Source organism: Galleria mellonella, unplaced genomic scaffold (genome assembly GCF_026898425.1).
Source record: "Galleria mellonella isolate WM207_F2 unplaced genomic scaffold, CSIRO_AGI_GalMel_v1 utg171, whole genome shotgun sequence".
In the NCBI taxonomy this organism is placed as follows: Eukaryota; Metazoa; Arthropoda; class Insecta; order Lepidoptera; family Pyralidae; genus Galleria; species Galleria mellonella.
Window position 1 is genome coordinate 886,785 of NW_026442014.1, and position 27,237 is coordinate 914,021.

The 27,237-nt window shown below is 37.6% G+C and overlaps 1 protein-coding gene across 2 annotated transcripts in view; it reads left to right on the forward strand.

The window, feature by feature from the left end:
* Positions 1-27,187, forward strand: part of LOC113518233 (serine/threonine-protein kinase hippo) — a 44,921-nt gene extending 17,734 nt beyond the window's left edge. For both annotated transcript variants that reach the window (XM_052892951.1, XM_052892950.1), the window contains exons 2-11: positions 5,611-5,713; positions 10,778-10,936; positions 11,412-11,639; positions 12,799-13,007; positions 13,547-13,656; positions 14,411-14,526; positions 15,553-15,718; positions 16,486-16,630; positions 17,976-18,066; positions 19,686-27,187. In XM_052892951.1, coding sequence (XP_052748911.1) covers positions 5,611-5,713; positions 10,778-10,936; positions 11,412-11,639; positions 12,799-13,007; positions 13,547-13,656; positions 14,411-14,526; positions 15,553-15,718; positions 16,486-16,630; positions 17,976-18,066; positions 19,686-19,844 — 1,486 coding nt within the window. In that variant the 3' untranslated portion in view covers positions 19,845-27,187. The remainder of the gene's footprint in view (positions 1-5,610; positions 5,714-10,777; positions 10,937-11,411; positions 11,640-12,798; positions 13,008-13,546; positions 13,657-14,410; positions 14,527-15,552; positions 15,719-16,485; positions 16,631-17,975; positions 18,067-19,685) is intronic.
* The last annotated feature ends 50 nt before the right edge of the window (positions 27,188-27,237 follow it).

The window sequence follows — 27,237 nt, forward strand, 5'->3', positions numbered from 1 at the left end:
TGCCTCACTTTGCGTGTGCAACGTACTAGGCTCAGGACCATTTTTTACTATCGAATAACTCGCTATTGTCATGGAGTTACCCTCATATTTTGGAGCCTGGATGGTCGCGTATAGCGAGGTTTCAGAAATGTTTCCACCCACGAACGCTCAGGTTATGGAATGAGCTCCCTGTTGAGGTTTTTCCAAGAGTCTACAGCATGGGATTCTTCAAAAGGGGTAAAGAGGTTTCTTCAGGGTTGGCAAGGCTCGCCTAATACCCCTGATATTGTAGGCGTTTATAGGCTACGCTAACTGCTTACCATCAGGTGAGCTGTGTCCTTGGTTGCCACGTGACTGGTATAAATTGCATTTGATGTTTACCTAAACTTATTTTTTAACAAATTGTGAGGAAACCGAACTGTCTTTTATTAGATGTACTCAAAGTTTGTATAGTTTGATAAATCGATGCGTGGGAACGTAGCAAGTGCAAGCCGTGCTATCAAAAGTTATATTCCAGCGATTATATCTCCGCTCTCTTTACTGTTATCAGTAATCCGTGCTTACAACAAAATTCGTGCTTTTTTTATATAGTTTTTTTTTATGGGTGAAAATGGTATGGTAACTCCGCCTGCGCTAACGGGATACGCTGGCGGAGCACCAGTGAAGGGTGATAGATGAGAATGAGAACATGCCAGTTAGCCCGTCATGATGAATTCATCAGGAATTAACCATGATAGTTTCCAGGGGGGACCGCGAGGAGGTCGACCTGGTTGGGTATATTGCTAGCAATAGGATTCTTAGTCTCCATTACTAACAATCCCTTTCCCCCCATTTTTTTTATACAGTTAGAGAGCGTAGTTTTAAAATTAATCGGTTCTTTTTTATTAAAAGTATCTTTTTTATATTATCCATGTTATTGCCTTAATAAAGAAAGATTTATATACTTGTAAAACAGATCTATGGGGGAGGCCTATGTCCAGCAGTGGATAGATAATGGCTGATATGATGACGACGATGATATCCAAATATCAGATACGGTTTACGGTTTAAGATCTTTATTTCTCTAAAGATTTATACATAAATCACTTAAATGAGAAATTTGAAACTATGAACATGCACTTAATATAGATAGATAGATAAACTTTTTATTTTAGCCATTTATGACACACGTAAATTTACAAATGAGTTTATACAATCAGATTATTTACACTTTTCAAAATATACAACAAACGATAAAATATAAAAATATGGTTTCGCCATGTGTGTCGCAGTGACCCAAATAGCTCAGTGATGGTTTTACTTAAAAGCAAAGCACTGATTTTCAGCTGTAGCCTGAAGTTAGGCTACACGGACGCGTACAACAAACCCAGAGTGTAACCTGTGTAACAGCCAAAGATAAAATTGTATTATATAGATACATACTTATATAAATGATGCATAAATAATATATTTTATTAATTAATTAAAAATACAATATAAATAAATCACCACAATATTTATTATGTTGAAAGCAGTCGCTACCAGGCGACCAACCCAAGTTTTTGTTTAGTTAATAAATGGTGTTTTAATAACTTTTTAAAAATTGATTTGGATGCAGCTATTTTCATTGGAGGGGGTATGTTATACTAATATCTACTTTTAGCGAGCGTAATTTATCAAACATCAACTAAAAATAATACACAAACAAATATCAGATCATAACCAAAATAGTTCCTTATTCCAGATTTAAAATAAATTAGAAATATTTAAAAACTAAGGAACTATGATTTGAGCGCAACAAAATTCCTTTACTATAACAACTAGCAAATTATATCTTTTTAGATAAAAATAATTTTTCTTATCGTTTAAAACAATTGACGGAATTATGAGGTAAATTAATACTGTATAAAAATTGTATGAGTTCTGGTTACATAAATTAGTACTGTAAAAAATTATGTGGGGTCCCAGTGACCTTATTAAAGATAGTATTTATTATTATTATTGAAACAAAAAAAAACGACCGAATCATATATCCCCTTCTTTTTGAAGTCGGTTGTTTGCAAGTAGATCTGAAATAAGAAGATCCACCTTTTTAAAGACAGAACCGTCTTGTCCGGGATCTATTTCACTTGAAACTGTAACTTTAAAACTGCAGTGTTAATGTAACATAGCAATAGTTCACAACTGCAGCGCACAGCGTAGACGTCAGTGTTCAAAATAACCGCCACACCACTTGGTGATGTCCAGGTGACGACGCGACACTGTCAACTGAGGTCATAAAAGTGGCTGGTGATTAGGGTTACCGCTTAGAGAACAACAGGTCTCTTTCTAAGTAAACCCCGCTTACCAGATTCGCAGAATTTTCTACCCGTGGATGACGTAAGCCGAGTACGTGGGAGGGTATAGGATTTAAAAAGCTTTGAGATGCAGTAATACAAAATGAAAAAATAAAAAATATCGATAAGAAATTGTAGGGTTGTCTAAATTTAATTTGATTTATGTATTGTAGTTTTTTTTTCTGAATTATTATTTATAACCTAGTTAACGCTTTCATGTAAAATTAAATACCAGTATCGTGTTTTTTTGCTTTGTTGCTATTAATAGTAAGTACTGAATCATCATCACCATATCAGGCTTTAATTATCTAGTGCTGAACATAAGCCGAGGAGACTTATGTTTGGAAGGGTTTGCCAGTAGTTGCCACGCTTGGCAGGCGGATTGGCAACCGCAGTTAGGCTTTGATGTTTTAAGAGGAACGCTGTTTCCCCATCCCTCGCTTTCACTTATTTACCTCTTACGACATTCACTAGAAAGGAAGGGGTGGTTTATTCTACGCCGGGACCACACGGATAAGTAAGTACTTGGTGGTGACTAAGGCCAAGAAATAATGATTGACATAAAAAGTTACAGTAATGATAAGTCATTACTATAACTTTTTTGTTCTTTTTTTGTTATTATTCTTCGAGCACTATATAAGTATAGGGCTCCAAGTTTTTGTTTTATATTAATTTAATACTATTCTTTGTGGATTGACAACCCTAATGCTAAAGCGAGCGTTTTAGGAGCAGCATTATCGCTGCAGAACTATAAATCAACAACAGTAAAATTAGACGCGCATTCCTATGATTTGTTTAATGGTAGGATAATTACCGTGGTAGCTATAATTGTCACTGAACAGTTTCAGAAGCCACACAAATATGTTGCTAAGTACGTAATGAAAAAGTTTTGTTAACGTCTTTTTTACTAAAGGGAGACTTTGTACAAAAGTCGATTACTTGGGTACCTCTGTCCCATACGTGTTTCAACCGTGAAGCCGTTGTGTTTGCATGGCTGTGTTTCGGTTTGAAGGGTGGAATATGGCGTGAATTTACAGGGTACAGAGGAATAACACCTGAGTCCTCAGGAATGGCAACGCATGGGCGGTACGGTATCATGGGCGAAACAGTATACTCGGTTATGTCCATGGTACTGCTCGTGTCTATAGGCAACGACTACTTCATCAGGTGGGCCGTCAGCTTGTTTACCATTCTAAGTTGTATAAAAAAAAAGTCTCTTACATACTAAGATGTTATATTGAAAAAATAGTTTTGGATTTTACAAAGGGAATTATTATTCATATAAGACTATTCCATCTTACATCTCAACAGTCCACTGATGAACATATACCTTCTCTATAGGGGGGGGGGGTTCGCTAGTTATCACGCTTGGCAGGTGGGCGTAAGAGGCGACTAGGGTCTAGGGTCTGGTCTAGGGATGAGCAACAGCGTCCCTCTTAAAACATCTCTAAAGTCTAACCGCGGTTGCCAATCCGCCTTCTAAACGTGGGAACTACTGGCAAAACCCCCCAAAGGGGAGGCTGATGTTCAGCAGTAGACAGTTAAAGGCGGATATGATGACGATGGTGAATATTTGCTATTTTATTGTATTTGAATAGAGGTCTTGAAAAAGTGCGTCGAATTTCAAGAAATCTCTATGTTTCTGCTCCGATATATACTCTACGTACACTTTCGTTATTGTACGTCTTTATATATTTGCACTATGTGGAAACATTGGTTCGGTGTGGTGCGGGCTAAGGGACTACTTACACTTATTCAACTCTATTCAACTTTTGTCCATAGAAAACAACGATTTTGTATGTAGACGTGTACGTATCCATTCAGCTTTCCGCGTCTGTTCTTGCTTTCGCGGCAACCCAGTATAAAATGAGGATAAATGTGTATTTATCATGTGAATGCTGAAGAGTGCGTTCAGCGCTGTTCCGTCGCATTCACCGTCGAACGCGGCGAAACGGCTCTTTACAGGGATGTTTCGCCACTCCTTGTCGACAAGTTGCGACCTGTATTGTTTCTGCATTAATTTGATTTATTATTGCGTAATCATTATGTACGTAAGCATTAAAGAGTGCAGACGTATTTTATAGTAATTATAATTATTTTATTTTTACGAAATGCAGCATATTCAACGTCGTACGCAGTAGACAAGCGTTTCAGCGGAGATAGCACTCTATGCTTTTCTCATTCTTACGACGCCGTACGCGGCTGCTTTCTTCCAGAGCTGTATAAGTGTGACCAAAATCGTTTAGCGAAACGCGAATGGAGCTTAATAAGTGTGAGTAGTCCCTAACATTGCATTATGTGTCTGCGTCTGGCCGTTTAAATAATACCTATCATATACCGGCGATCAGTCTTGAGCCACCCAAATAGATGGCTCTTACTGCGGCGCGTTTGAAACAAAGTGCCTCAAGTAAATTAAACGAACGCTCCATCTAATACCTTTGTTATAAACGATTCGCTTTTAGTTGATTCTCATTATTTTTAAGAATAATTAAGATTGTCTTCTGATCTTAGAAAAAAAAAACCGAGTTTAGTTGTAGCAAAACCAGATATTTGCATTTAGACAGTAAACTCCTAAATTCATTTTAATAAAATTTCTATGGGACCAATGTGTAAGTATATCCTTTCAGATAAAAAAGGATTTCATTTAATAATTACATAGCGGGCCGAGGCATATTGTCAGGCTCGTGCTCGCATCTCAATTGCTCATGACTAAGTATCACGAATTGATTCCGAAACTAGTCAAGTTTTTTCTATCTAATTACACGTAAGTTAACGCGGTAGGGAGAAAGGGATGGTTAACAATGGAGTTTAACAGCTCCATTGCTAGCAATATACCCTGTCAGGTCGGCCTCCGCGTGGTTCCCCTTGGAAATCATCGTGAATAATTCTTGTCGAATTCGTCACGATGGGCTAACTGACCTGCTTCATCCTCACATATCATTTTTCACTGGTGTCCCGCTAGTGTTATCATCCATTATCATGCATTAAAATAAAGTTAAAGCAGTTTTTTTTAGTGGATGATAGTGGAATGATAACCCCGCCTACGCTAAAGGTATACGCTGGCGGAGCATCAGTGATGGATGATAGGTGAGAATGAAAATGCAGGTCAGTTAGTCCATCGTGATGAATACACTTGGTATTCAGCACGATGGTTTCCAGGGGCGATCACGGGGAGATCGACCTGGTAGGGTATATTGCTAGCAATGGGACTGGTAGTCCCCATTACTAACAATCCCTCCCCCCCTTAAAGCAGTAGTTATTACATTAAAATATACCGTTTATTTGTAAAATGTAATCATTGTTGTGTTTGTTGCAGTGAGCTGAAGAAGCTATCCGAGGAGAGTCTCACGCGGCAGCCCGAGGAAGTTTTCGACATTATTTGTAAATTAGGGGAGGGCTCATATGGCAGCGTCTACAAGGTAAACACTTTTTTTTTTATGAGTGAAAATGGTATGGTAACCCCGCCTGCGCTAACGGGATACGCTGGCGGAGCACCAGTGAAGGGTGATAGATGTGAATGAAAACAGGCCAGTTAGCCCATCATGATGAATTCATTAGGAATTAACCATGATAGTTTCCAGGGGGAACCGCGAAGAGGTCGACCTGGTTGGGTATATTGCTAGTAATGGGATTCTCGGTCTCCATTACTAACAATCCCTTTCCCCCCTGGTAAACACTAGATACAAACACATTGTTGCAATATGTATGTTCAATTCTTTAAAAGGTTTATTACTGTAATAGCTGAGAGCTTCTGATAACCACTTCAGTGAATAATATAATATGGATGTAATGGATAATTCTCAATCCGTCTATATTTTTATTTGTATGCACGTTCTGCAACTGCTTCGCTAATTCAGCATCGATTTTTTTTTAATGGGTGATAATGAAACGGTAACCCCACTCGCGCTGTCGGTATATACCGGCGGGGCACCAATGAGGGATGATAGATGAGGATGAAGCAGGTCAGTCAGCCCATCGTGACGAATTCAACAAGAATTGTTCACGATGGTTTCCAGGGGGAACCACGTGGAGGTCGACCTGATAGGGCATATTGCTAGCAATATCGAACTCCATTGCTAACAATCCCTTTCCCCCCTACCTGCATCGATATTGATAATTCTTGTTCATTAGAATTTTCTTTCGCGATGGTGATTAAAATAGCCCTCACACCATACAGCCTAAATGGTCGCGTACAACGCGGTTGTACGACGAGTATGGAATGAGCTCCCTGCCGAGGTTTTCCCAAGAGACTACAGAATGGGGTTCTTCAAAAGGGGGTAAAGAGGTTTCTTTAGGGTCGGCAATGCGCGCGTAATACCTCTGGTATTGCAGGCGTTCATAGGCTACGGTAACCACTTAAAATCAGGTGGGCCGTATGCTTGTTTGCCACCTCAGTGATATAAAAAAATTACCTATTTTCTTTATGAATATTGAATTATTCTGTATTAGGCCATCAATCTCTGACTGTCGTATGACTTTATATTCTAAACTCGAGCCTTTACCGATAATATCATTTTTCAATCCATAATAGTACTTAATACTATTTTTTTACCTATCTAATACTGTTTCAAGGTTTAAATTTTAAATATTTGGATAAATAAAAAAAAAATACGTCTTTAGCACACAAATGTAGGAGCATAACACTACTAACGAATAATATGGGGTACACAGAGCTTATAAAAATGTCCGCACGTGTGTGCCGTAGCAATCCAATATGGTTTACAGCTCAGTGATGTGTATTAACTCGGGGAGCAACACACTATTTTATAGCTATAACCACGAGGGTGAGTTCGAAATTCAAACAAGAAACGAGTTTGTAATAGGAGTTTTTACAGTTGTCCCAAAAAATTAATGTATAACCAGTAATTTTGATCTAAAAACTAAACTACTGAATCGATTTTTATAAAATTTGTATGGAACCAATTTGTAAGTATATCCTTTGAGATAAAAAAAGAATTTTCCAAATCGGTGTACAACTAACGGAGGTCTGAGGTGACAAACTGAAGAAAAAACCGAATTGAGAACTACGTTTATGAAGTTATAAATATTTGTATCGTGTGTTTGAAATGTCCTACCGTAACAATCAATCATGTCTCTACATTAGGGCTACGTAATTTTTTTTTTTTTATACAACTTAGAATGGCAAACAATCTGACGGCCCATCTAATGGGAAGTGGTAACCGTCGCCTATAGACATGAGCAGTACAATGGACATAACAGAGTATACTGATTTGCCCATGATACCCCCCATACGTTGCCATTCCTAAGGACTCAGATGTTATTCCTCTGTACCCAGTAAATTCACGCCATATCCCATCCTTCAAACCGAAACACAGCCATGCAAACACAACTGCTTCACGGTTGAAACACGAATGTGACAGAGGTGTCCAAGCAATCGACTTTTGTACAAAGTCTCCCTCTGGTAACAGTAACTATATATTTTAGTTACAATAACTATAAACTAATCCAATAATAAATAAGTTAAAAGTCTCGTCCAAAAATAATATTGGATAACAGATTTTTAACACCTTAGAAAATAGATGTCCGACCGATATGGGCGATACCTTTTTTCCGCCATCAATATTCAGAAATACTCAATATGTAGGTATCGGATTGGTATCCATATTACTCATGCCTACTGTACTCGTACATTACGTAATTGTAAGTGTAGCAGATGTGTTCCACGGCCCACCCCAACGGTTGCGTGACCAGAAACCTCCAAACTGGAGTGGCGTAAGTAATCATTTCACGTTATAAATATTGCATTACGTTACGCACCCCAGAAACAATCGTAACACACTTAATTACGACGTTTCTTCCAGATTTATATTTTTTTAAAAGCCACCCCATAAATTTTGAGTTAAAGTAAACGAGAAATTTTGTTTTATATATCATTGACCCACTGAAACTGCGCAGAGATGTTGCATCTCTGTGCATCTTTTACCGAATTTATCATGGGAAGAGTTCTGAGGAATTGTTCGGATTGATACCTGCTGCTGATTTTTACCACCGTACAACCCGCCACAAACTAGTTTCATCCCAACCATCTGGACGAGTGGCGGCCCTCCATCGGGCACTTTCTTCCACGCACAACTATTGTTTGGAATCAACTTCCAGCAGCAGTATTTCCGAACCGATACGACAATACAACCTTCAAGAAAAGAGTATATTCCTTTTTAAAAGGCCGGCAGCACACCTGCAATGCCGTAGGTGTTGTGGGTGATCATGGGCGGCGGTAGTCACTTATCACCAGGTGAGCCGCATGCTCGTTTGCCCCCTGTGTTGTAAAAAAAAACGATAATCCGTAATGGTGTCAATGGGGTAAAATAATAATAACAACACTCTATACATATAAAGAGGAAAGATTATATTGATTATAATGTGCAAATTCAAAACTTACTTCATTGATTTTAAATATTCTCACCTATAGAAAGCTTGGCTACTTTTTTTTATAAGTTTTACTGTACTATAACAATAAATACAATAGACTGATCATATTATACTATATCAGTCGTAAATTGTTCACTATTGAAAATGGGCTTCTTATTGTGGGTTAGCAACTGCAGTTAGGCTTTGGGACGTAAGGACGCTGCTGTTCATCCCTTGACTATTAAGTCCCCTTAGTAGCCTCTTACGACACCCACAGGAAAGGAAGGGGTGACATATTCTATTCCAGGAGTACAGGGCAATACAATAGACTTGTAGAAGCACGATTCTGAACGCATCCACCGCAATGTCAACAACACATGGACAACAATAGACAGATAGATAGATAGATAAATAATTTATTTACATTACTTACAGCACACAAACAGCAAAAGACACAAATGCAAAGTGAAAAAAGATAAAAAAACATACATGTACAAAAATTAAAAAAAAAAAACAAAACCAAAATCAGAATGCATAAAATTAGTAACAATTTTTTTTCTTCATACGTGTGCCACAGTAATACAAAATGGCCACAACTCAGCTTTTTGCTTTGCCCTAAAAGAGCAAAACACTGATATTCTGTTGCGGCCAAAGGTGAGCCACGAAATACCACTGAAAAATAATAATAAAAAAAAAGAAAGATTACACGAGATTAAGCGTATAGACACGCAAATTACATAATTTCTTTGAATACAATAAGCATTTATAGAATATCCATTAATATAATAATGTTGACGAGCAAGAAATGAAGAAATTGTGATTCAATAGCATATTTTTTTAATTATTATTTCAGCCGTTAACTGTCCACTGCTGAACATAAGCCTTTCCCATAAGGGGAGTTTCGCCAGTAGTTGCCACGTTTGGTAGGCAGATTGTCAACCGCAGTTAAGTTTTTAGAGATGTTTTAAGAGGGACGCTGCTGCCCATCCCTCGTCCTTCCTTAGTCGCTTCTTACGATACCCACGGGCAAGACCATTCCTTGGCCCATTTTATGCCAGGACCGACACGCCGAATAGCACAACATTAATTATTAAATAACGGTTTATAAAATACTCTCACTCTAACATAAAAATGGTGGGCGCTCGGCTTACCCCTCGAGTTACGAAGGTCAGATGTTAATCGCCTTACGATGCAGCTAATACCCTCCCCGAATGCCGAATACGTAGAAAATATCTATTAATGGGATCTGTTTTGGCAGATATTTATTTGATTTTTTATTTGTAGCTTTGTATAAATGAATTCTAAACCTGTTCAGGCCTCACTCGGTTTTTTGTAATAAAATAAAGCCTATGTTACTCGCTGCTATCAATAGGTATTTTTTTTTTAAATCAGTTAAGTTTTTTTCAGTAATATTAGATAGATAGATTACAATAGTAAACTTATTATTGATACAAACAATTACAAAAAATGATAATCTAAAGGCGAAAAGGCGACCTCTTCCAGGCAACCTTTAGATGGAGAAATGATGAAAATATGGAATATAATACAAGCAATAATATATATATATATATATATATATATATATATATATATATATATATATATATATATATATATATATATATATATATATATATATGTTGTTAGTTTAGATAAGTTTTATTATTGCTGATTGCTACTTTGATTATGAATGATGGTACAGTAATCACTATAATATATTTCAAGGGCAAATGAAAAAATGAAAAATGCTTCAGTAAAGGGTCCCATAAACTTCGATGGTTTTACTTTGAAATTAAATAGCAGGACCGTGTCGCCAAAAGATTTTTTTTAGTAATGTTTTATTATTTGGATCGATATCAATGTTTTTAACATTGATTATAATATTATTGAAAAACGATGATATCCGCAGTAGTATAAATTATTTCTGTCGGCTCACATTGCATTTAGGTGACATTTTTTTGCCATCGGGACGCTGCGTCATAAAATTTTGCCCAGGAGCGCCCGGTACTAAAGCCAATCTTTCTAAATTATTGATTTTGCCCTTTGGATCCTTGGTATGTGTTTATCTGTTTTATGTATAACAACTCACAAGTTGTACTGTCGATCGATTGCAGGCGTTACACAAGGAGAGCGGACAGGTGCTGGCCATCAAGCAGGTGCCGGTGGACACTGACCTGCAGGAGATCATCAAGGAGATCTCCATCATGCAGCAGTGTGACAGCCCCTACGTGGTCAAGTACTACGGTAGTTACTTCAAGAATACAGACCTGTGGGTGAGTTGGTGAATAATAATAAATTCATGTACAAAAGAAAGGAACGGACGAATTACAAACTCATTATAACAATAGTATCTTTTATATATATATATATATATACATACATATATATATATACATATATACATATATATATATACATATATACATATATATATATATATATATATATATATATATATATATAAACAAATGCTGATTATTTGGATTAAAGTCTATACGTATTATTATTATTATTATTATACGTAGTATTGTTTTTTATACAACTTAGAATGGCAAACAAGCTGACGGCCCACCTGATGGAAAGTAGTAACCGTCGCCTATAGACATGAGCAGTACCATGGACATAACAGAGTATACTGTTTCGCCCATGATACCCCCTATCAGGAATGGCAACCATTCCTGAGGACTCCCAAGCAATCCACAAAGTCTCCCTCTGGTATGAAAAAGTAAATATATTTGTTGTTTCCAGATCGTAATGGAATACTGTGGAGCCGGTTCAGTATCAGATATAATGAGGTTACGAAAGAAGACCCTGTCAGAGGACGAGATCGCGACGATCCTGTGCGACACGCTCAAGGGACTGGAGTACTTGCATCGGAGAAGAAAAATCCACCGGGACATCAAAGCGGGGAACATTCTGCTCAACACGGAGGGGCACGCGAAGCTTGCCGACTTTGGTGTTGCTGGACAGCTTACAGTAAGTTTCCACCACACACACAAACACACACACACCAACCTGAGCGAACACAGACGCAACATGGTCTATGAACACGATGAACCGAAAAGAGAATGATTTACTCCCAACGGTTGGCCGCACTATGCTCCCTCACTAAGTGCTTTTTCATGCTACGTTTGAAAGACCCCAGGTTATAGGTGGGTGGTTTGGTTGGTTGAAAGACACTGGTTATAGGGTGCAGGAAATTTTATTAAGTCCAGTTTTAGTCAAATGTATATCTAAATAAATGGAATTGTTTGATACATTGTTATTATTAATTTTTTTTTGCAGTGTCAATGTAGTATTTTATTTATCATTTATTTATTTATTATGTTTACCAACTAAGGGAGCTTGACAGTTTCCCAATTCACTCTCTTAGCAATTACAATATGTACAAACATTTAATTACTGGACGCTTTTTAAATAATCGATTGCTATTCTGCGGAACTCGACAAGTTTACAAGTCAATATATTCAAGTCCGGATACGGGCTCATGACACTGTTGACCAGAGTCAATGTCAGTAGAAGAGGAATTCACTAGGTACAGAGGAGTAACACCTGAGTCCTCGGGAATGGCAACGCATGGGGGGTATCATGGACGAAACAGTATACTCTGTTATGTCCATGGTATTGCTCATGTCTATAGGCGACGGTTACCACTTTCCACCATCAGGTGGGCCGTCGGCTTGTTTGCCGTTCTAAGTTGTATAAAAAAAAAAAACTTGTTTTGCTAATTCTATTCTTATTCTATTATTATATTACTTTCTGATTATTTGGAAACTGATGCTACGTATTGTCCCCTGATCTCTAACTAGACTAAGCACTAGACTCAGAGGCATTCATTTAGCGGCATTTGTTAATTTTATACTATCGCTGTTGGACAATATTTTATAATTATATCCAGAGCGAACCACATAATGTAGATGTACATCCCTCGACAATTAAATTCTCTTTGTTGCCTCTTATAGATCGCACAGGGTTTCGGCAGTAAATAGTAGATCTTGGGCCTAATCAAGTCGGCTACCTCTGCTCTATAGAGGCAATACTATTTGGTGGCTCCTGTGTCCCTTTCCCTGTCTTAGGCCTTGGGTCCCATACTAGTTCTCGTGGTTTCTTCTAGTTAAATGACCCAACGTTACAGGACACGATGGCGAAGCGGAACACAGTGATCGGCACGCCGTTCTGGATGGCGCCAGAGGTGATCCAGGAGATCGGCTACGACTGCGTGGCGGACATCTGGTCGCTGGGCATCACCGCGCTCGAGATGGCCGAGGGCAAACCGCCCTACGGGGACATACACCCCATGCGCGCTATATTCATGATACCCACTAAACCGCCGCCCTCTTTCAGGTGCGTACGGGTTTTATGGTAATCATTTAATGATTTACAAGTGTTATATAGATATATGGACATAGGCCTAGATTTTTTATGCATATTGGACACATTAATTAATTAACAACGACGATCTCCAGGGGGAAGGTATTGCTGGTAATGGGCATCTTAGTCCTCATTGCTAACAATATGTCTTGTTAGGTCAACCTCGACACAGTTCTTTAGACACCTTAATTTGGTAATTAATTTCTAGTGATAGATAGATAGATACTCTTTATTGTTTCCTCCATAAGATTACAATAGTAAACTTATTATAAATATAAATAATTACAAGAAATAATCATAGTGAGAAAACAATGGGCGACCTTATCGCTAAGAGCGATCTCTTCCAGGCAACCCTTGGATGGAGAAGAGTAGTGAATTCGCTATATTCGGCAAACTGACCTGGCCTCGTCCTTATGTAGCCATCAGCGCATATTAATCCCCCCCTCCCCCTCCCCGTCTGCTTGTCAATGCAAATGTTTACTCTGTGTGACTATTGTGGTGTGTGATTCCAGAGAGCCGGACCAGTGGTCGAGCGAGTTTATAGACTTTGTAAGCCAGTGCCTGGTGAAGAACCCCGACGAGAGAGCCACCGCAGAGTTCCTACTTGCGCACGAGTTTATTGGTATGTTGTTGTACCTATTTTCTTATTGGCCTTTTATTAATTTTTATAACAATTGAAGTCACCGTTTTTTTTTTAATTTTGACAGTGTAACTACCAGTGCGTATATGTGTGTAAATTAGTGTCTGACCGAACTCTCGGTTTCGGTTTCGGCTAGTTTCGGCCAGAATTTCTACTTTCAGCCTTAGTTTTGGTTTCGGTCAAAAAATTGACCGAAACTTTCGGCCGCGCCGAAACTTTGTGTGTGTTTGTGTTGTGTGTGTATCTAACTGAAAGTTGTTTTTTTTTTTAAGTTTATTTCCAAGAGTAAGTTCTAATTTTAATATCTTTTTACATATAAATATATATTACTCTTTAACTATCTGTGTGTTTGTGTAAATAATTATGTAAAAATACACTAGATTTCAGTATAGAAGAGAAATTTAAGATATGTTTCAGTAAGTTTCGGTTTCAGCTGAAACTGAGACCAAGGCCGAAAGTTCGGTTTCGGTTTCGGCTGTAAAACCTGTTTCGGTCGGACACTAGTGTAAATGTATTTTAAATATACAATTGGGATTTAACGGGATGAAAAAACAAGACAGGTCCTGTCGTGACCACGACGTGGTGTAATCCACGTCGGAACGTTGGCAATAAAGGAGCAGGTATGTAGGTACTATTTACCTGTAAAAGCTTTTACATCGTGTTAAGTCCTGATAGTGTATTTAAAAATATGTGTAAACAATGCGAAAGTTAAAAATTAACTGTGTGTAAATGGCAGGCAATGCAAAGCACCCCAGCATCCTGAGCACGATGATCGCAGAGGCGCGCGAGATCCGCGAGAGCCAGGCCTTCAGGACCGCCAACGCCGCCGGCAACGCCAAGAACTTCGCCTCGGTACGTACGCAAAGCACTTTACATTATATATATATATATATATATATATATATATATATATATATATATATATATATATATATATATATATATATATATATATATATATATTCGTTACGGTAATTGTAAATTAAGATAAGGTAGTTTTAAATATTGCGAGTAAAAGTGGATTTATCTCTAGAAAAGATCTCAGAGATCATTAATTACTCTCAGCCCTTGAGTGGCCACTGTTGAAAATAGGTCTTCCATGACTAACAGCTTGTTGTTCCTTTATATTATTTAGATTATTTTTGTGGATATCCACGGGGAGACTACAAAAATGGTCTGTTTTGGTTCCTCTGTTCCATTCGAGGTGATGCCGCGAAGCAGCTGCGCTTGCGTGGTTATGTTTCGGTTTTATGGCTAAAAAATGATGGTCAAATTATAGGGTATGTAAGATAACACCTTAATATTGGGGTGAAAGGGATTGTTATTCACGGGGTCTAATAAACCCATTGCTAGCAATACATCAGGTCGACCTCCACGCGATTCCCCCAGGAAACCATCGTGGTTAATTCTAGTGGAATTCGTCATGATAGGCTAATTGACCTGCTTTCTTCGTCGCCAATCATCACTCACTGGTGTCCCGCCAGTGTATATTGATAGCACAGGCGGGGTTGCCATTTCATTATCACCCATTAAAAAAAACACCTTAATATTCGGGAATGGCAATAAATATAGGTATCAGATTATATTTTTGTCTATAGGCGATTTTTTTTTAAATGGTGTTAATGGAATGATGGGTAACCTGTCTATTGGTATACTTTGGCGGGGCACCAGTGAGGAATGATAGGTAGGTAGGAGCATGACAAAGCAGGTCAGTTAGCACATCGTGATGAATTCACTTGGAAGTGAACACAATGGTTTTCTGGAGGATCCACGAGGAGGTGGACCTGTCAGGGTGTATTGCTAGTAATCGTGGTGAGAGTGTTAGCCAGTGGAGGTGCGTGTATGTGATGTGCGTGGTGGTGGTGATGGCGGCGGCAGGAGGCGGAGTACTCGGAGGCGACGATGCGGCAGCCGCGCGGCGACGGCACGCTGGTGCCGGCGCGCGAGCCCCGCGACGCCGAGCTGGCCGCCGACCTCGGCACCATGGTCATCAACGAGCCCGACGCAGACGCGGACCTCGACCTCGACCTCGCCACCATGAAACGTGAGTACTCTCCGACACGGCTGACACAGTCGTTTCAGAACTATAGTGGGACTTTTAATTCAATTCACCAGGGGGAGACTTTGTACAAAAGTCGATTGCTTGGGTACCTCTGTCCCATTCAATTCAATTCAATTTATTGCATTCTACAATATTATTATGAAAGATGTTAATAATGGATAAAGTACGTTGTAGACCCATTCGTTTTTCTACCGTGAAGCAGTTGTGTTTGCATGGCTGTGTTTCGGTTTGAAGGGTGGGATATAGTGTGAATTTACTGGGTACAGAGGAATAACACCTGAGTCCTCAGGAATGGCAACGCATGGGGAGTATCATGGGCGAAACAGTATACTCTGTTATGTCCATGGCACTGCTCATGTCTATAGGCGACGGTTACCACTTTCCATTAGGTGGGCCGTCAGCTTGTTTGCCATTCTAAGTTGTATATGTTGCAAAAAGATACAGTTTAGAATCACAAAATAAGCCACTAATAGGTTTTCACAAGTAGCAACAATATAACAAGGCACTGTACACAAAGCAACAAAAATAGGAGTTAACAAAAGCAAAATATGAACAAACAAGAGGAACGAAAAAAAAAAATGATGATTAAATACAAATTAAAAATTAATTACAAGTATTTGATTAAAATATCCATACAATAGTTATTCAAACTGTACCAATGCTTTTCTGGGTGAGAATATGATGGGTGATTGACTGTAAAGCTCATCCAGTTGATGAAATAAATAAATAAATTTCCTCTCCGCCGGCAGGCCACGACACGGATCCTATGGACACGAACCGACCGAAGTACCGGCCGTTGTTTCTGGACCACTTTGAGAAGAAGGAGCTCAACCACCTCGGCGCCGCGCCCAACGGCGGCATCGCGCTGCGGCGGCTGCCCGACGACCAGGACCTGTCAGTACCCAACTAACCATCGTACCACTCATTACTGATCCTTCACCAAGCATAAATAACTTGACCCAGTGTGACGAGGGGGAGGGTAGAATAGTCAGTTGTTAGAGCAGCTCTACTACCGCAGAAATTTGACTCGGTTGAGTTTATCAAAATTCGTCGCGATGGATCAACTGAGATAATTTCACCCTCGCCTATCAGCAATCACTTCAATAGACTTTGTACAAAAGTCGATTGCTTGAACACCTCTGTCTCATTCGTGTTTCAACCGTGAAGCAGTTGTGTTTGCATGGCTGTGTTTCGGTTTGAAGCGTGGGATATGGCGTGAATTTACTGGGTACAGAGGACTAACACCTGAGTCCTCAGGAATGGCAACGCATGGGGGTATCATGGGCGAAACAGCATACTCTGTTCTGTCCATGGTACTGCTCATGTCTATAGGTGACGGTCAGGTGGGCCGTCAGCTTGTCTGTCATTCTAAGTTGTATAAAAAAATCAGTAGTGCCTCGTCAGCGTGAACCAATAGCCCAGGCGGAGGAAGTATCGATCTATTTTCTTCGGAAAATAAATCGCCTCGGCCACTATGAGTACTTTACAAAAATCTAGTTTGTTGTTATTGTATAATTAATTACATCACACACACCTTAGAGGGTTTTAGCAGTAGTTGCCACGCTTGGCAGACGGATTGTCAACCGTAGTCAGGCTTTAGGTATGTTTTAAGAGGGACGCTGTAGCCCATCCCTTGCCTTTTTCAGTAGCCCTTTACGAAACCCACGGGAAAGGGAGGGTTTTTTTAATAGTTGAAAATGGAATGGTGACCCTGCCCGCGCTATCGGCGAACACTGGCGGGGCACCAGTGAGGGGTGATAGGTGAGGATGGAAGAGGTCAGTTATCATGATAAATGCAACAAGTCTTAATCACAATGGTTTCCAGGGAGAACCGCGTGGAGGTTGACCTGACAGAGCTTACTAGCAGTGAGGCCATTAGTTACCACTTTCCATCAGGTGGGCCGTCAGCTCGTTTGCCATTCTAAGTTGTATAAAAAAAAATTCTTTCTGCAACTGCACTGCCACCTCTTTCCCTTTCCCACAACATTGTCACTTTTTCCTCCATATCGTAAGTACCGGATACCACCAACAAATGCATTGCCAAGGAGGACTGACGGCAGGCAGATGGTCAATCGTAAAATCAAAAGCCAAAATATTATGTTATAAGAATAACATATTACGCCGACCTCAAATAACTGGGATAAGCCCAGGAAAATGATGGTATTTGTTTACTACCAACGGCTGCATGCTCGGATGCCTTGTGTCCTTACTTTTTTTTAATGACTACGGCGGTTTGCAGCGCTGAGAGCGCGGTGACGGGCGCGGAGGCGGCGGCGGCCAACGCGCTGGCGTTCCAGCGCGCGTTCGCGGACGACGGCAACTTGGAATTCGTAAGTCAACTGCACGTCGTCACGCTGCTCGCGCTCGCGCCCGCGCCCGCGTCCGCGTCCGCGCCCGCGTCCGCTCCGCGTAAGTCGCGTCCGCACCCGCCCCGCGTGACCCGTGTGCTCCCGCTGTTCACTAATATCTTAGATTGCGTAGATAGAGCATCGACTGTCTATAACAGGTCAACGTCTAGTCAGATTACTTGATTGACGTTTGACTGATTAAATTATGACACATATATTTTTTTTATATAAAAAGCGCGCCATTTTTCAGTGTTGCAAGTGATTGGATTAAAAATTTCCCAGATAAGTTTTTTTTTATTTGATTTGGGAACTATTTTTTATACATATGTCCGTATGACAAATTAATATACATGTATTAATTAAACTAGCGGCCATTTTTTATTATTTTAAAATGAAAACATGATTAAAATAATTAGTAATGATAAGTATAATTACGAATTAATATAATAATAATAAAATATCTTATTTTTTAAATATATTAAAATTTTTATCGTTTTTTAACTTTCAATTTAAAAATATTTTTTCTCCCAAATCTTCCACTAATACACATTATGGTAACCCTATTTACACACACATGGATATATGAGTTGACATATTTTTTCCAAACAATTTGTATGAAGATACTCTATCTATATAATCTAAGACTAACATTTTATACATGTAACAAGTACATTTTACTTTAAATAAAAGCGACTTGAATCGTCAACACGCACATCGATTAACGACGAGATGTGTGACCACGCAGGCGCGTTCGCGAATGCAGCCGAGGTATGAATTGATGCTTTTTTCTCGAACCTTTGTCGAAATAAGTAAATTTTACTCTGCAAAAAAAAACTATGCCTTGCTATGGTCATGGTAAAATTAGTATGTATACAAAAAATATAGTTAAAACTAATTTTAAATTTGTGTAACACACAAAAAGTGAAGGCAAATTGAGAAAATCTTTTTTCGAAAATCGTTCAGGAAATAAAAATCAAATGAAATAATTAAAAGATTAAAAAATATTTTTTATTAAATCACGATTCTATAATTTATCATCACATTTCTTACTAACATCAAATGAGAAGGCGAGTCTGTATGTAGTGTTTAGTTTACTAATTCAATTTACATAAAATTTAGTATTGTAGTGTAAAACTTGTATTTTGGTTTGTTTCATGCTTTCTTTGTTTATTGCTTAGTACTAATATTACCCTGTATTTTGCTTTTTATAATTAAATATTGTTTTCATAAACAAAACGCAATGATTGTTAACTTTCAATAAAAATTAAATGTTACCAGTTTAAACTGAATAAATTCCCTTTTATATTTTCAATATAGCAATGATTTAAAAATATATCTTTAAAATATTTGTAAGGCATTGTTATATTTATTTAAGTAAAAAAAATGGCAGACAAATTTAAACTTTTTCAATATTGAAGGAATGAAAACACTTAATTCTTCGAAGATGAAGAATGATACAAATTATAAAGATTATTAATATGTACACAAACAAAATAATAATAATAACTTTATTTGAACTAAAATGCGGGTACATAATTTAATATAATAAAAGCGAGTATAGACGGGATATGAATATAGTATGTGTGCGCGTGTGTGTGCAGCTGTCGTTCCTGCCGGTGGCGGAGCTGGAGGCGCGCATGGCGCGGCTGGACGCGGAGATGGAGGCCGAGATCGAGCAGCTGCACGCGCGCTACACGCGCAAGCGGCAGCCCATCCTCGACGCCATACACCTCAAGCGCAAGCGCCAGCAGAACTTCTAGCCGCCGCCACCGCCGCCACCGCCGCCACCACCGCTGCCACCGCCGACACGCTGTCGTGATGTACTACGTGTACGGGTAAGGGTACTGTCACATTGGACGCAAATCCCGTCGTCGATCACGTACCGGCGGCGTCAGTATTGATGACTACGTACGGATAGAGATAGAATCACATGAAACAGATATCTTATCATCGAGCACCCGCCTGCGTTGTATTTTGTACCTACGGTATACTTAGGATTCGTCGCTGTTGTTAGATTTAGTGTTGATACCGCCACATAACACGTTAAAGGTAGTTTCACATTGAACGGATATCCCGCTGCCGGCCATTCTCAATCTAATAATGTGTCGGATTGTCGCAAGACAAGGGTAAAGATGGTACTACATTGAGAAGATATCCCGTTGCCTTTTTTTCATTTGTTAAACATTTATTGTTAGTACACTACGCGAAAAGAACGATGTCGTTCATAATTCTCTATTGTAAATACTAAGAAAAATATGGTGAAATTTTATGAAACGGCGATAAGATGTACATTACTGTCGACTGTTCTTTTCATTAGCGTAATGTCTATTCAATGTAATGCTAGCCTGAGATTTGTGCGTTTTTTTTATCTATTTTGTCCGTACAATCAATCTCGCAACATGAAGACAGAAATTTAAATTTTAAATTATTTGCACATTTATCCCACATAAAACTCTCTCATGTCGTATAGTTTGTACGAACTAGGAGAGCGTCGAACGGCTGTCGATATCAAGGACATGCGGTGTTTCATATTGTGCAGAACAACTGCAACTATCAATACATTGGGTGCTTCTCTCATGTAATATAGTCCATATTTGATAGCTTTTACGTTTTCTAGTTAAGGAATACGCAGTCATATCACTGCATCATACATAACGCTGTCGTCCACTATCATTTGTACCCGCAAATGTATTCCATACGAGGTGCTTTCAATAGGGGTGCCAATTGTACAGCGTTCCTAAAATCGGAGTGGCTCGTTTTGAGTCGCCGATCTCTAAATCGGCCTATTTTTTAATTGGCTTTTTGCATTTATACCAGTTTTGGCCAAAATGACGTGCCATTAATGGACTGATGAATGATTTCTTTCGAACTAGTGTCACAAGATTAGTGAATGAATTGTGCGGTGACATAGAGATAGGCTAGTAACTAGTGTAGTGTGTTAATATTTGTTTTAGTGTAGATAATATATAGGTTACACTGTTAAGGATACTGAGACATATCCCCCTAGCTGTTCGTACGTGACGTTTCGTATCGCCACTCTTCGACTGTGCCGGCATGTCTCGATAGTTATCGATCGATTATCGATCAATATCAGTTGTTGAATCGTAATTATTCGATTACACTTGCGCGTTACTTACGCTAAAGATATGTAGATAGTGACCATAATCGTTTTACTAAAAACAGTCCATTTTTTTTCTATTGTATGCGTGAACTAACAATTACTGTTGGTAGTTTTTTGACGTTTTCCATTTCTTTGTCAAACAATATAGATATACGAAAAAAGAGATTGTATATAAATTAAACTTAATATAAAAATCACAGTGAATAAATTGTGATATAGCTTTTATAAATTTTTATACCAAATGCCCAGTAAACATCAGTATATTCTCTTTTCAAATATACTTCATCTGCGTACCGGCCAGTCTGAATATCGACTGCAAATCTCCTTCTAACACATCTAGGTTACCTGCATCTAAGTTTGAATAGAATAAAATATAATTTTATTGCTAACTGTGTACATACATATAGCAGTAACCATTGCTTTGGATTTGACATCAGTATCAACAGTTATACCCTATCGGGCATGCTACAATTTAAGAACAGGTAATTATATTAACATCGAAACATTCAAATGCTATTACCATTACTCGATTACAAATAAATATGAAATATTTGACAATACAATTAACAAGACAAAGAGTAAACATAACCAAATTAAAATAAAGTAGACATAATTTCGTTTACATGTTAATTATTATTAATTTAATGAGTTTTAAGATCAAAATATTCATTTAAATTATAAAAAAAAAACATTATAAAAAAGCCAGGCTTCGTAGAATACTGACGGATCTATATATATTTGTCAGATCCGTCAGTATTCTACGATTATGACGATATTTGTCTAGTCACGATTTAACAACTGGAATCGGTCAATAGACGGTCACTGTCTGTTTAGACTGCCGCCACTGGTTGAGTTTTCTGTTAGGAAATGTTTTATATTAACATGTCTGCGAACAACACTATTTATAATCGACACACGATCGATAGAGTAGATCGAACTGTAATTTGTCTCTGAATAGGTAATCAGTCCGATTTTCGTGAGCAGATTGATTTAATCGATCGATTCTATCGATCGTGAACGAAACGTGTCATAGACAATTTCAATTTATCAGCAATTTATTAGAATGATACATTAGTGTTGTTACGCATTATGGCGCTTGGTTTCTAAGGAGTCCAACGCGATAACTGCTGTGTATGATAGCTAATTTTTCTATGGTGAACAGTCAATATATTTTCTTTCGTTCTAGTCAACGTTGCACCTGTGTGGGTTACATAATATTGTATTATTGTAAACGGTTTGCAATTTGCGTGTTGTAATACATGCACTGAGAAGTTAGGCTTCTCGTACTGCAAAATGCATGATTGCGAGTCAATGTATTGAATAATGAATGAGATTATTATAAAAGAGGAAAGAAAATCATTCGTTCAAAGAGAACGAATTCGTAAATTGTATTTTAACAGTGTTTATAGTTCTCACCACAGGAAATGTTTGTGGTAGGGTACTGGTAGGTTTATATAAAATATAAACGCAGTTAAGACATTTTCAATACTATGTGTAATAGAAGGAAAGAAAATATATGCCATCGTATAGTCAGAACGCGTTTTCATACATGAAAATATTATTTGGGACTAGATCCACAATTATAGCTCATTAGTTTTGAAAATTATTCAAATTTAATATATTTTTCGTAATACTCGTTCCGATCGTGTCGTTTATTTGAAAGGATTGATAATTCCGAGCTTAATGTTAACGTCATTCACTATTTTTAAAACTTGTCATTCTAGAATGACGTGTCATAATGGACCCCGGAAACAGTCCTGTCAAACGACACCACGATCAAATCCAGTTTTATTGCAATGTTTTCTCATTAACAGAAATCGTTAGGTATCCATATTATTGATATAATTTTAGTTCCTTATTGTTTAGATCTCAAATTATCTCTCATATTGTAATATACATATAGTAAGAACACGATCCTTGTACATTCATATACGGTAGTAGGTTGTGACAATGAATTTAGTGATGTCCTCTAAACCCAGTAACAGAACGCGAAATGTTAATAAATATAATGAAATTCTACTAATGCTGTTGTATTCGAGTTACGATGCATTTCTATTGAACTTGATCGTGTGGAGATTAATCGTACAATAAGATTAGCATTTGAAGGAGTGTATATTGCTAATGATTAGTGTTATAAATATAATGTTTCCTCCTTCAGATATAATATATATCTATATATAAAAAAAAATACAGATTATTAGAAGTGCCATTATCTATAAAATATAGTATTTTCGTACATCAAGCAATAGTTGTAATGAATTTCGAGATGTTTACCAGAGTGATTATTCGTAGTGGACACATTAGGTGATGAGTGCATATATATATATATATATATATATATATATATATATATATATATATATATATATATGTATATATATGTATATATATTTTAGTTTCGTGCCATCCAAGTGCTCGGACATGTGACGTCAGAATACGCGCGATGGTGGGTTTATATTTTTTTATGATTATAATACGGGAGTGGAACAAGAGTGTCATCGTATACAGCCATATTTATTGTAATAAATATTTTTTTTAATTGTTAAAGGCGGCAGTGTGTGAAGTTTTTCGCGTGTATTTTTTCTATTGGTCGAGTATTGTAATGCGAGTGCTTGATACGCTGCTGACTGGCAATCAAAGATGACGATTGGGCTATGCATACATTACCTTCTATTTCTTTATAAGGCCTTGTTTACAGAGGTGTAAATTTGATGCGTACTTCGAGGCTCCAGGGTTACATCTATGTTTGTAGAAGAAAGTGACTGTGCAGAACGCACCTTTTTAGAGTATATTTTTAAATTTTATATTTTGTTTTCGATATCTGACAATGTCATGATTGAGTTATTATATTTCTCTCTACTTTCTTTCTATTTTTCAAGTGCATATCTCTCATTAAAAATGACACGTAATTATAGGCATGACAGTTATATACATGCCTATATATGATGAATAGATCACTAATCGCCTCTTTCCATTAGACCAGCACAATCTCTTGCCTCGTTCAAGTGGCAGGTAAAATCTCATTACCTATCTCTCTAATTTGCTTCTATGCTTACTACATGTGATTTACTTTGATCTATTTAGTATTCTTGTATATTTATGTTTACATGTATATATGTATTGTAATCTTATTTTTATATAAATAATATTTAGAATTTTGTTTGATTTCTTTTTTGTATTTATTGACTCTGACTAGCGCCATCTACCTTTCTCTCTGTACTTATCTACTATTTATGCCAGGTTGTCTGTAAGAGATTGTTTTTAGCGATAAGGCAGCCTCTTGTATATGCACGTTCTGTACAAATACTCCTTGTATACATCTCTATTGCAGGCAATAAAGAGTTTATTATTATTATTAAGAGGACAGATGTGTTGCCCTCATAAAAATATTTTACGACTAGGATTTTTTTTTAAATCACATGTTTTTCTACGCATTTGGTTATAAGTCTTGCGACTGATGTCCAATATATTAAAAATTAATATAGTAAAATTAAATATGTCTGTGTATTGGTCTCAATAATTATATGTTTAAAATGTATCTATTATGTATCATACTAAACTCTGCATTTTTTTACTATTGAAACTGTCCTGCTTTTTTTTTTTGATCGGTGTAAATGGTATGGTAACCCCGCCTACGCTAACGGGATACGCTGGCGGAGCACCAGTGAAGGGTGATAGATGAGAATGAAAACAGGCCAGTTAAACCCATCATGATGAATTCATCAGGAATTAACCATGATAGTTTCCAGAGAGAACCGCATAGGAGGTCGACCTGGTTGGGTATATTGCTAGCAATAGCTATTCTCAGTCTCCATTACTAACAATCCCTTTCTCCCTAACTGTCCTGCTATTGATAAGTCTCACCTGATGAAACGTTGTCTAAGATGGGACTCGCGATGGGGATCCACGTAAGCGTCTCTGTAAACAAGGCTAATGTACAGGGTAAATTATAAGTAAAACGTAATAATTACATTGCTTATCTACAATGCTGCTTTGTAAAATTTTTTTCTCTCTCGATTACTTACTGTAAACATGACTTTGTGTAAAGGGTCAAGGGCGCGCTCAGATATGAACATACCTAATATCATATTGTGTTCAGTAATCTGTAAAGTGATATATAGGATCGTTATATATCATAAAAACACATGATTTGTCAAGTAAACCACCTTACCACCATTGTCTCTGTCATTGTATACCAAATATGGCCATTGACATCATGTTACTACGAAGTGTTCATATCTACTAGCATCCTAATGTCACAGAAATTGAATCCAGGAACAGTATACCAGTCTGTAAAATATAAGTATGACGAATAAATATAATTAAGATTGTAATATTGTCACTAAATAATTGATTTTTATGTACACAAGAGAATCGTATCGGGCCTACTTGTAAAGCTGCTAGGCTAACATTTATGACTGTGATAAGGAAGCTAAAATAAAACATTCTAGAAGATTCCAAATATTTCTTCTCGTTGTCTGATTATCTCACATATAAATTGGGGTTTGAATTAGGTATTTTGAGTTCTATTTATTGGTAAACATAAACTAAAATTTCATCCCAACCATCTGGACGAATGGCGGTCCTCCACAGTGCGTTTTTCAAGGCACTTTCTTCCACGCACAACCACTCTTTGGAATCAACTTCCAGCAGCAGTATTTCCGAACCGATACGACAACATAACCTTCAAGAGCATATTCCTTTTTAAAAGGCCGGCAGCACACCTGCAATGCCGCTGGTGTTGTGGGTGACCATGGGCGGCGGTAGTCACTTACCATCAGGTGAGCCGCATGCTTGTTTGTCCCGTGTTGTAAAAAAAAAATAATAATAAATAAATAACTAGTATATTTCAAGTTGTCTTTAGTATTCACAAATCTTATATAAGTAGATGCGTTCTATTTTTGAAAATTGCAACACTTGCTACTCGTGTGAGGGTGGCTTTCTCTAATGTCGAAGAGTTTCGAAACCGTCTTTCTCTTGTATAGGCTACGGTAATTCCGTTTGCCATCAAACGGGCCGTATGTTTGTTTGCCACCATTTTAGTATATAAAAAAAAAACAAAGAATTTTTAGACATTAAAAATATATAGTTATTTCAGTGACAATCTAACTGTACGTTCCAAATTGGATACAAATAATGTGACATTGTATACTGACCTGAGTTTGCGCAACCTGCGTCTTAATACACCATATATTATGTTAATTACGTGCATTTAACATGCACTGGCCGGTGCACTGTCGGCGTATTGAATAAGGTCGTTAATCGAACAAAACTGTACATTGTTAAGGTTTCGTTGAGTGTTATCATAAGTTTGTTGTTGGACAACGACGAGTGAGGAGTAGCTTCATTGTATTATTAGGGCGGATGGCACACGTGTCGTTGGAAGCGTATCTTTGAAATATTGACGTTTTCTCTCGCTATACTGTTAACTCCTAATTCGTAAATACATCATATAAACTCTCATATCCCTTTCAGACCTGAACGATACGGGCGTGAGTTGTAACTTTAAAAAGTTCTAAAACCGCGCGCAATTCATTTTTACGCACGAAGCTGTAATAACATGATAGTGAGATTCTAAACCAGCCAATAAGAAATCATTTTAGCGGTTAGGTGGTGTAGTAGTCTCGTGCGTGCCGGCAAGATGGCTTGGCTCCGAAACACGAAAATACATTTAATCCGAAAGAAAAAAAATCTTGGGTCTGAAAGGGATAAACATATTTTAACTATTGAGATGTTTTCGTCTCTTTCTTTTGTGCTTAATTCTCAGTTTGAATGAAAGTGACAAAACACTGTAATAGTTAAAGTAGGTTTATGAGGTTTTATTTTTTATAAATATGAGGGTAGTATTAAATTGTAGTATTTTGTTCTTGTCAACTTGTTACTGTAATGAATATATTGTAATGATGATGGGTCCTAAATTAAATCTTGTGTAAATAGTAATACACACGATAGACTCGATTTGTCGTTTTTGAAACAATTTATTGATGTATTTATTTTTATAAATCGATTAATTTAATTGTAAATATTGATTT